This window comes from Odontesthes bonariensis, chromosome 4, assembly GCF_027942865.1.
Source record: "Odontesthes bonariensis isolate fOdoBon6 chromosome 4, fOdoBon6.hap1, whole genome shotgun sequence".
NCBI classification, from domain to species: Eukaryota; Metazoa; Chordata; class Actinopteri; order Atheriniformes; family Atherinopsidae; genus Odontesthes; species Odontesthes bonariensis.
Genome location: NC_134509.1, coordinates 3,336,285 through 3,347,443, shown reverse-complemented (window position 1 = coordinate 3,347,443; position 11,159 = coordinate 3,336,285). Strand labels below are relative to the sequence as shown.

Sequence of the window (11,159 nt, the reverse complement as noted above, 5' to 3'; positions counted from 1 at the left end):
ACGGGGGACACCACTAAATAAAATAATATATTTTATTTTATTATAATATATTTATAATCATATATTTTATAATAATACTATATAATATTACTTATTATAATATATTTTATAATAATAATAATAATAATATAATATAATATATAATTATCATTATTATTATGTATTTTATTTATGGTATATTTATGCATCACAACACATGGATATCATTGACCTTTTTTCCTGTGTTCTGTTGCTAGCTTTAGTTAGGCTTATTAAAAAAACAAAACTAAGCTATATAAATACTCAGGTTGCTGGTCATGACCTCCACATGTCAACTGGACTCTTCCGAGCACAATTTAATGATCACAAACACACCGAATGAAACATTCTGACACAGATTACTCGATCTAAAATGTTTCATTTCGTAACGTTATTTTATCTATTTTTTCCACAACCATCTGGCCAGCTTAAAAAAATATCTTACAAACACCCCTGGGGGTCCCAAATCTCTGGCTGAGAATCACAAGCGTTGAAAATAATTGGATGTTTCAGTTGAGTGTGTGAGAGACATACTATGATAAGTAAGCTGTGCTTCACAGCACAATATCCACAATGATGACTGTTTTAAGCAATCTCAATCGGTAGGCTGCTTCAAAATTTATATTCAGATCTATCATCTGTTCATCGCTTTTTGCGATAACGATTGTTTGCTTGATTGTGTGCTTACTGCTATCTGTGTACCAATGAAGACGTTCCTGATGGAATAGATTCACAGAATAGATTTTAAAAGCCTGCTGTGGGTTTACAAATCCCAGAACAGTTTAGGCCCAAAATACATCTGTGATCTGTTCAGAGAATATAAAGCCAGCAGAGCTCTTAGATCCAAGGACTCAGGTCAGCTGGTCCAGTCCAGAGTCCAGACTAAACATGGAGAAGCAGCATTTAGCTGTTATGCTGCAAACAAGTGGAACAAACTGCCAGTGGAGATTAAACTTTCACCAAATGGAGACATTTTTAAATCCAGGTTAAAAACATTTCTGTTCTCATGTGTCTATGCATGAAATCTGCATGATATCTTTGAACTTATCTGGACTGTTGCTTGTTTTTAAATTCATTTTAATCATTTTATTTGTTTCTCTTTATATTCTTTTATGTATTTTTAATGCTTCTTACACTCCCTGCTGCAATGCTTTTATTTTATGTGAAGCACTTTGAATTGTTTTGTACATGAAATGTGCTACAAATAAATTTGATTGATTTAATTTAATTTAATTTAATTTAATTTAATTTAATTTAATTTAATTTAATTTAATTTAATTTAATTTAATTTAATTTAATTTAATTTGATTTGATTTGATATGATTTGATCTGATTTGATTTGATGGAGAAGAGTGATTACAAGGCTCCAAATGGGCTCAGTGTGAAAGGTCATTTTCCTGTGTGTTCCTCCTTCGGATCCTTAGAGCATTTATAGTGACGAGAGACCAAACCAAAGCTAAGAGACTGCTTCAAATAAATGGTCATCAAAGGGAAGGGGAAATTATTTTGTTAGTTAAATGTGATGTACAGTTCATTTTGAAACTCTTATTTCTATAACTTCAAACTTTCTTTTTTTTCTTTAGTTTTTCCTCCTGGTCAGAAACCGGCTTCTGCTGGCTGCATGCCAAACACAGTTATTTCACAGATATAACATTGATTGTTCAATGATATATTGAGTTAATCAACTGATGCAGCTACAAACTTAACCTACATTGTACTGTTTGTCCAGTGATCTAATGCAATCTTTTTATTTTCTCATTATTCTACGACCCCAACCTACTCTTTAACAACTTGTTCAATCATGGCTTCATAACTCATTTAGTGCTCCAGAGGCGTCGTGTAGAAGAGGATTAAGATGCTCAGCTATATCACACCCATGCCAGGATTTTGTGACGGACGTCTCTGAAATAGTGTCAAAGTGCCGGGGACTGGAAATGACATGAAAACAAGACTCTCAGCTCACTATGTGTGACTTCCTCCTGTGGACGATAGACACCGAAAGATTGAAGAAAATATATGAAGAGCTCAAAAGGTAACTGCAGTTTCTTGTGAAATCAAATTCATCACAGCTGCCTTAAATGTTTACCTGGATACTGCTGCCGCTGCCATGGTAACCCTCCAGGTTTCTCTGTCTGCCCGCTGTTGTGCTGATGTACAGTCTGTCTTCTGAGGCTGTTTGTCCCACCCTGACACCGTCAGTAACACGGCTCATTCATGCGCGTTCATACACAGGAAGGCCTTGATATTTTGTAAGCGCAGGGGGTCTTAACTTAGCTGTGCCTTTGCTCATATATCTGTGCTTAGCTTGGACATTTGCTTCTGCCGTCACTAATGCAAGAACGCACGTTTGAATATTCACTCTCACACGCAGACTCCTGCCTGTTCAATACAAAAGCTACACTTTGGGACACAAAAATGAGGACAGGAGCAGCACACAGTTATGTCAGAGTCAGGTGTGTGTTTTTTTTCTTGCTTTTTATTTCCATGACCGTTTCTCATTTTTATGGACAGCTTCACCATAACTGACGCATTACTGGAAACACACAAACTAACTTGCACACAAATCACAGATTTATCTACAGTAGCATTGCAGAAACTAACAAAAACTAGGGCTGGGCAACGATTAAAATGTTTAATCTAATTGATCACGATTAATCGCATTTGTACGCAGAATCCAAAAATGAATCCAAAAGTAGCGTATAGCTTTTAGCATTTAGCTTTATTTTAAATGTGCTGCCATATGAATGAAAGTGCCATAACATTTGTTGTGCAAACACACTTTTAACATCAGCATCTTTCTGTAGTTTTTATGTAGAAGCCTCGCTCCACTGTCTGCAGACAGCAACAGACTTTTACAAAATAAAAGCCTGTGAGCAACAGACTTTTACAATAATAAAATAAATAATAAAACAGGGGTGGTCCGTGGCGTAGTGGGTTGAGCAGGCGCCCCATGTACAGAGGCTACAGTCCTCGCTGCAGCTGGCCCCAGTTCAAGTCCCACATCGGACGGCCCTGTGCTGCGTGTTGTTCCCCCTCTCTCTGTCCCTTGCTTCCTGTCTCTCTGAACTTTCCATTAAAGGCACAAAAGCCCCCAAAAATTATTTAAAATAATGCATTAATGCGTAGTTAACGAGTTAACGCGATAATAACGAGTTAACTCGCCCAGCCCTAACAAAAACACACAAAAAAACGGGTCTCACGATTGTGTTCTTGTTCACGTCTTCTATTTTTCTCTGAGTTTGACAACAGCAAATCAAACAAACTGGTTCTCTCTTGACCTGAAAAGATGAACTGATTGACAGAAAAAACAGAAAATCTGCGACTCTCTGCTAAAGTTGTCCTGTCACAGTGTGCTTTATCTCCCCTTCCCTGCCTCTAACTCCTCAGACCGGCGTCGTCCTTCGACTGGAGGCGCAGTTTCCCGGCAGCATCTCTGCGTTGTTGTGCGCGGCAGCCGTTGTTAAATCATCCATGCCCATGTTAATCTTACCGTCTTTGAGAGGCGAGGCTAAGGTGTACAGCATGAACGCTGAGTCCACCGTCACCGGTGAAGGCAAACCCGCCATGGCCGTGACTTTGGATTCGGCTGAGATGGGCGGCTCTCTGCAACGCATCAACGGTGTTTGATAAGCCGAGTCCCCCATGCTCTGGTTGCTCTTGTAACTGTAGCGGCGGCTCCGGCTCTGGTAGTAACGCTTGCGGTAGTAAGACGAGGTGCGGGAGATGGGGGGTTTCATGAGAGAAGGCCGACCTTTGGTGCGCAGCTGTCTGTGCTTATCAATGAACACGTGCACTGCCAGGACGCCCACCATCTCAGCCAGCACGAAGGACAGCGCTCCGAAATAAAAGGACCAGCCGTAGGAGTAGCTCTTCTTGTTGTCACTTTGGCTGGGATCCCCTGAGTTGGCTGATATGTATACAATGATGCCGATGATGTTACTAAGACCTAAAGAAGAATTAAGAGGGATAAAGAGGGTCAGGATGTGCTGAAAATTAGCTGAAAAAAAAACAATAATGTACACGTTTAGTGTTTAAAGGGATAGTTCGCCTCTTTTGACATGAAGCTGTGTAACATCCCATATCAGCAACATCATTTATGAACATCTTATTACCCCCTGCTGCGTCCTGTGAGCAGAGTTCCAGCCTTGTTTTGGTGTTGATGAAGGTAGTCCGGCTAGTTGGCTGGGGTTTAAAAAATAAAGCGTTTTGCTTCTCAAAACAATATGCGTTCAACAGAGTAATACATTTGCATCACAAAATGGTTCTCCAGGAAAAAGTCAGACCTCACAATCGCTTGGCCCTATTTTCTCTCCCTTCGTATCACTGCCTGCTGTGCAGACCGTGCAGACCGAAGTGCAGACCGAGCAGTAAATACAGTAACAGGCACGGCTATCGCTAGGCGGCTGAACGCATTGATATGAAGGGAGAGAAAATAGGGCCAAGAGATTGTGAGGTCTGACTTTTTCCTGGAGAACCATTTTGTGATGCAAATGTATTACTCTGTTGAACGCATATTGTTTTGAGAAGCAAAACGCTTTATTTTTTAAACCCCAGCCAACTGGCCGGACTACCTTCATCAACACCAAAACGAGGCTGGAACTCTGCTCACAGGACGCAGCAGGGGGTAAGAAGATGTTCATAAATGATGTTGCTGATATGGGATGTCATACAGCTTCATGTCAAAAGAGGCGAACTGTCCCTTTAAGGCTAAATTAAAACAAGACAAATGCAATAAAACATTTTTCTCAAGAGTACACCAAAACTGAAAATAGGAGATTAAAGAATGGTCTGAAAGGGTTACATTCAGGTCATTTGGGAGACTAATTGACCAGAAATATAAGATGTTGACATCAGTGCTTGTGTTTGTGTCTGACCTGCAGAGACAAAGAGAATACCAGCGCAGAGAATGACATTGTAGCGTGATTTGTAGAATTCACTGGCAGCTACACAAACACCCCCAAGAAATAGTAATCCCACACTGAGGATGGGGAAGAGGCTGGAGGCTCGTACCGCTCCTGAAGAGAGTGGTGGGACAGTGAACGGATGAAATGTCTATCACAGCTGTCAGAGCAAACTGTTGAACGTACTCTGTTGTTACCCACTTAGTAAATACTCTGCAGCATCCTGCTCGTAGTCTGCATCGTCAGGAAAGTGATCAATGTCTTTGCAAACGCCCTCAAAAATCCCTGAAGAAAAACACAAAAACAGGCTCTTTTATACACAACAAGGCCAGCCATCCAAGCATCTGTTACGCTTCTTTATTTTTCTGCATACACTTTGGTTTTAAACTTACCTCGGAAAGCAGCTGGAATTGATTTTAACAGACTTAAAGGACAAGACCGTTTTTTTGACATTGGGCCCTTGATTTCACATTATAACATGATGTTCTACTCACCCCTGCTTGTTGTTGGTAATTTGGAGCTGTTCCGAAGATATTCGAGAGGCGTCTGGCTGCTCTCTTGAGATATTCGGCCATGAAACGGTTTCCTATGGGCAACGTTATACAGGCACAAACTATGCTGTTTATAATTTATTAATTACTGTACACTAGCACTGATAACGTGGAGGTGCGTCGCTTACTTAAAAAAATCCGGGTTACTATAATTTTGAATTTTTGTCGTAAAGTGGGTCTGTGGTAGTAGCACGATGATGACGACAGTAACACCCACTTTACGACAAAAATTCAAAATTACAGTAACCCGGATTTTTTGAAGTAAGCGACGCACCTCCACGTTATCAGTGCTAGTGTACAGTAATTAATAAATTATAAACAGCATAGTTTGTGCCTGTATAACGTTGCCCATAGGAAACCAAAACCGAATATCTCAAGAGAGCAGCCAGACGCCTCTCGAATATCTTCGGAACAGCTCCAAATTACCAACAACAAGCAGGGGTGAGTAGAACATCATGTTATGATGTGAAATCAAGGGCCCAATGTCAAAAAAACGGTCTTATCCTTTAAAATGAAGTCATTATCAGAATTTACTCTGTCTCAATAATTGTCACTGGAATCTGCCCAGCCTATCCTGCCACTGATAAGACGACGCCATCAGCAGTCACGTCAGACGGGTAATAGCTTACTACTGAAAAGAATAGATTTTAAAAGCCTGCTGATGGTTTACAATCTGTGATCTGTTCAGAGAATATAAAGCCAGCAGAGCTCTGAGATCCAAGGCCTCAGGTCAGCTGGTCCAGTCCAGAGTCCAGACTAAACATGGAGAAGCAGCATTTAGCTGTTATGCTGCAAACAAGTGGAACAAACTGCCAGTGGAGATTAAACTTTCACCAAATGGAGACATTTTTAAATCCAGGTTAAAGACATTTCTGTTCTCATGTGTCTCTGCATGAAATCTGCACGATATCTTTTAACTTATCTGGACTGTTGCTTGTTTTTAAATTCATTTAAATGATTTTATTTGTTTCTCTTTATATTCTTTTATGTATTTTTAATGCTTCTTCCACTCCCTGCTGCAATGCTTTTATTTTATGTGAAGCACTTTGAACTGTTTTGGACATGAAATGTGCTACAGATGAATTTGATTTGATTTGATACTGGGCAGTATTTTTTTTTACAAAGATTTAAAAGATGGTAAGTTTTTGCACACCTTTCATGCACTTTTACTGTCTCATAGTCACAGCAGACGTGCAGCAGGGGAGTGGCCACTGTGCATAACACAGAAAATTGTGAGAAAGTTTATAACAATATGATGCAAAAGTGAGATTTTTAGTTCTAACCTCTGTCTACACCAGGTAAGACGCAACTTAAAATAACTTAGTAGTTTGATTTTCTTTTAGTCGCGAATGAATTGTGAAAACTAATTTTTGTCAAATCTTTATGAATGAATAAGGAAAGATTACGGTTGAATTCAACTCATACATGTGAATCTGACACATATTAGTGCTGAGGCAATAATGTGGGAGTAACCTGGCTGCACTTTTATCCTACTCTATTCTGAGTGTTTTTTCTTCTTCTTCTTCTTCTTCTTTTTTTTTTTTTAAAAACATGGGAATCCCACACAGATGTGAACAAGCAAGGGACCGAATAGCATCACATAAGCTAGTTCACATAACAATGTCCATTTCCCATCCTGGACTAAGAAATCAATCTGCTGAAATCAAAACAATAAATTATTTAACCCCCAGTTGTGTTGTTTAGTGACCTTTTAAGTTCTCATGCCACTGACACATATAAATAGGCTGAGCATAGCAGCACAGAAGATTCAAGATTCAAAGTTTTATTTGTCGCATGCATTGTTATACACGGTACAACATGCAGTGAAATGACCTTTGACCGCCGTCCACAAAATACAAACTATAAACTATAAAATACAAAATATAAACTAGGTAGCAAAGTAACATTCATGGAAAGTTAAAGTAAAATTAAAAATTCCTAAATTAGAATAGTAGAATATCAAATAAAATATATAAGCAAGATTAAAATACAAAATAAGATTAAAAATATATACATATAGAATAAAATAGAGTGTAAAATAAAGTAAAGTAAATATATGTATGTGCACAGAAGCAGCAATATTCCTACAAAAACAAAATATAATCCATTTAGTTTTGGTAGAGAAAACTCAGTTTGTTTGTTAGTTTTTTACCCATCTAATACTTGGTGTGCACCTATTCCTCACAGCTGCCCTGATGTTGGTGAAGCACAAAACAAGATAACCGTGGTACCATTTCTGCAAATATATGATAAACCCTTCAGAAAACAGGCAACGTGATTAAAATCATACCTCAAGTAAGTGTAAAGTGAATGTTTTCTTTTCCGGTCATGAAGTAGAAGCACAGCATAGAGACTCCATTTCAACCTCAAGAACCAGAAGTTAAACAAAGTGCCAGGGAGATATTTACCCCACAAAACACCTCTGGTGAGTTGGTAGTATGTTTGCCATCACCTGTGTTTTGGGGCTGAGGCGAGCATAAGAAAGAATGATTGATTGCTGATCTTTTAAAAGCATTTACTCGGGTTTACATTCCACAATACAAATTAAAAAAACCTCCCACACCTAAGCACAACCCTGTGTAACGGAGTTAAGGTGTCGTGTGATTCCACTTTTCACACAACACACAAACTTAGTCCTATGGTACTTAAATGCAGTAAACAGCAGTCGGACCTCGCCGTCTCCCTGGTAGGTGCACGAGTTATGAGCTCAACTATTGTTTTATATGAATTATTTTCATTTTATTACTAAGGTTTAAGTTGTATTTTATAAACCTATAGCTCCCAAACGGTTGAGCACATTCTTTTTCATAAATGTTGACGGTATTTTTGTGTTTCTTGTAGTGTTGGGCGAGTTAACTGGTTATTATCACGTTAACTTGTTAATTATTTATTAACGCAGGTTTTATTTTTGTAAAAGTCTGTTGAATGCATCACATTCACACAATTACAGCAAACACCACCAAGCATGGCGTAATAAAATAAAGATAAACTAGCAGCTAACATCACTGCTACAGTTGTGAAGCTAACGGAGCTAACCGGCGCTACTTCCTGTTTTACTTGTTTCAACATAAAAGCACGTATTTCAAAATGCACAACAAATGTTATGGCACTTTCATTCATATGGCAGCACATTTAAAATAAAGCTAAATGCTAAAAGCTATACGCTACTTTTGGATCCATTTTTGGATTTTGCGTACAAATGCGAATAATCGTGATTAATCAGGAAAATCATGTGATTAATTAGATTAAACATTTTAATTGTTCCCCAGCCCTAGTTTTTTGTTTATAAAATGGCTAGTGCTGCACAGTTTTCAAGGAAAGCGGGACTGACTGTCTTAATTCCCCACCAGACGTCCGAAATAAAAGGCGAGTTTGCCAACAGTCTTCTTCTGTGAAATACACAACGCAACAGATAGTAAAAAGCCGCTACACCAACAAGAAGGTGCAAGATTGGCAGATTTCTTCTTTTCACTGCTCTGCCTGTGTAGTGAATCCAGGTTATCCATTGGCCTTGGTTGCAGACAGACGTGTGGTCAAACACGAGTAGACGCACAATCCTCCTTTGCACTACAACACTTTAATGTAGACCTACGGAGAATCAGCCCGATTCAAGCCGGCTGCCATCATTACCCCGTCCCTTTTGATATTTACACAGGCACATATTGATGAGTTTGTTCCTGCTTGCCACACTGATTTCACCAGTATTGACTGTGTGCTTTTGATCGCCATGGTTACCCACGGTGAGTGAGAAAAGTCCAACACTGGGAAAACATTCATTTGGATCGTTTTCAGGAATAAATTTGTGTCTAAACACCTATATCATTGTTATTCAAACTATTCAAACTTAGAATAATCTGACATTGGTGTCTCACATCTGCATCTCATTGTGAACCTGTCCCACAGTGTTTAATGTCCTCACACAGCCAATGCATACACACATCTCTACCAGCTCTTCTGGCCCGATCCGGAGTTATATATTCCATACGTCGACCTGGCAGCTTTCAGCTATAGATCTCTCTTCCGGTTCGTGGCTTTTAGTGACACAGACAAACTCATAAGCAGCAAAGCATGCAGAGGAAGCATTGATGTCCTCTGCATGCTTTGTTGCCTCCCCATTAGAACATTTTAGATTCAATTGAGGCGGTAAGCAGAGGGAGGGGCAGAGAGGAGCAGAGTGGAGTGAAAGTGAAATATAAGACAGAGAAAGAAAATCGGCGGCACATTTTCTATGAATTCCGAAAATTAGCAAAGAAAACGGGAGACATGAGTGCAAGACCAGGAATGGTGTCATTAAAAGGCAAAGAAAGATAAATGTCATTTCCATCCATCCCAGATCCAGGACTTGACCCCTGCTCTATTTCTCTTCAAGATACACCCTCATTAATTCAGTCTATATTAAAAAAATGACAAAAAGGTGAGATGTGCCACACTTAAATAAGTTCCCTGCTCGATGAGATATTTTTTCCTTCGGCACAAAGAGCTGCGACCCACCAGTGAACCTTGCTCAGCAACTTTTTGCCGAGCAGCTGCACCTTTATCTGAAATTTAGTTTAAGTGTCTTTTATTCACAGTTGAAAATAGAATTTTGAATCAAAACGTAGTGCTTTCATTAGAATAATTTATTCTTTTATTCATTAAAAACCCATCAATAAAACCCCTTTATGTTGTATTTAACACCGTCAGGTCATATGGGACTGTGATTTATATCCATGTGATTCAGAATGTGTTTGAATGTAAATATTTCTGTAGATATAAACACCTGTAGGCGTCACATTTCATAGATGGGAGTGCTCCTCATAAAAGTGCTATGTATTACTACTATGTATTACTCTGTTGAACGCATATTGTTCTGAGAAGCAAAACGCTTTATTTTTTAAACCCCAGCCAACTAGCCGGACTACCTTCATCAACACCAAAACGAGGCTGGAACTCTGCTCACAGGACGCAGCAGGGGGTAAGAAGATGTTCATAAATGATGTTGCTGATATGGGATGTCATACAGCTTCATGCCAAAAGAGGCGAACTATCCCTTTAAAGGTATTTTTAAGAAACCAGCATGATAGCGAAACTTCTGAACTCGGTTATGAATGAATGAATTAGAAAAGGAAAGGAAAAACAAAAGAGAAGACGCACGGAATAGAGCGCACCCTACCCTCGGTGCAGCAGGTCCTCCACAGACCCGAGTGGGTCAGAACCTCTTCGTTCTTGTGAACCGTCTCGTTGTCGTTCAGGTTCTTGGAGCGGCACATCCCAGGGGAGTAAAGCCAGTAGTCCGTGCCCACGGCGATGGTCATGAGGCTGAAGGCGCAAAAAGCCCCCGCCGTGGTCAGCAGCATCATCACTCCCCGGTTACACACCCTCATGTCGGCTTTGCCTCCGCCGCCGCCGCCGCACCGAGGAGCCCTCCAGAGTACCAACACTTGCGGGATTTAGAAAAACTGTTCACAACCAACTTCTGGTGTCTTAACTTTTTGTAGTTCCAGTCGCCTGAAGGACCCACAGATGAGCGTTTGAGCGCATTATCCCGTGCAGCCGCGCAAAACTCATACAGTTGGATAACCGTACCAGACGCTCATTACGCGCATCAAACTTTGCTCAAAGCGTGCAAATGTTTCCGCGTAAAAGCCGCAGAGGAGGACCACGGGCTGTGGCCATTTTGTCAGAGTAACAAAAGGAGCTGAGAGGAAAG

The 11,159-nt window shown here is 39.9% G+C and overlaps 1 protein-coding gene across 1 annotated transcript; it reads right to left on the bottom strand.

The window, feature by feature from the left end:
* Window positions 1–3,401: 3,401 nt before the first annotated feature.
* Window positions 3,402–10,833, bottom strand: cacng3a (calcium channel, voltage-dependent, gamma subunit 3a). Its single transcript, XM_075464322.1, has 4 exons — window positions 10,623–10,833; window positions 5,121–5,204; window positions 4,893–5,033; window positions 3,402–3,964 (listed from the first exon to the last, which is right to left on the bottom strand). The coding sequence occupies exons 1-4, from the start codon at window positions 10,831–10,833 to the stop codon at window positions 3,402–3,404; spliced, it is 999 nt and encodes a 332-aa protein (XP_075320437.1).
* Between the last annotated feature and the right edge of the window lie 326 nt (window positions 10,834–11,159).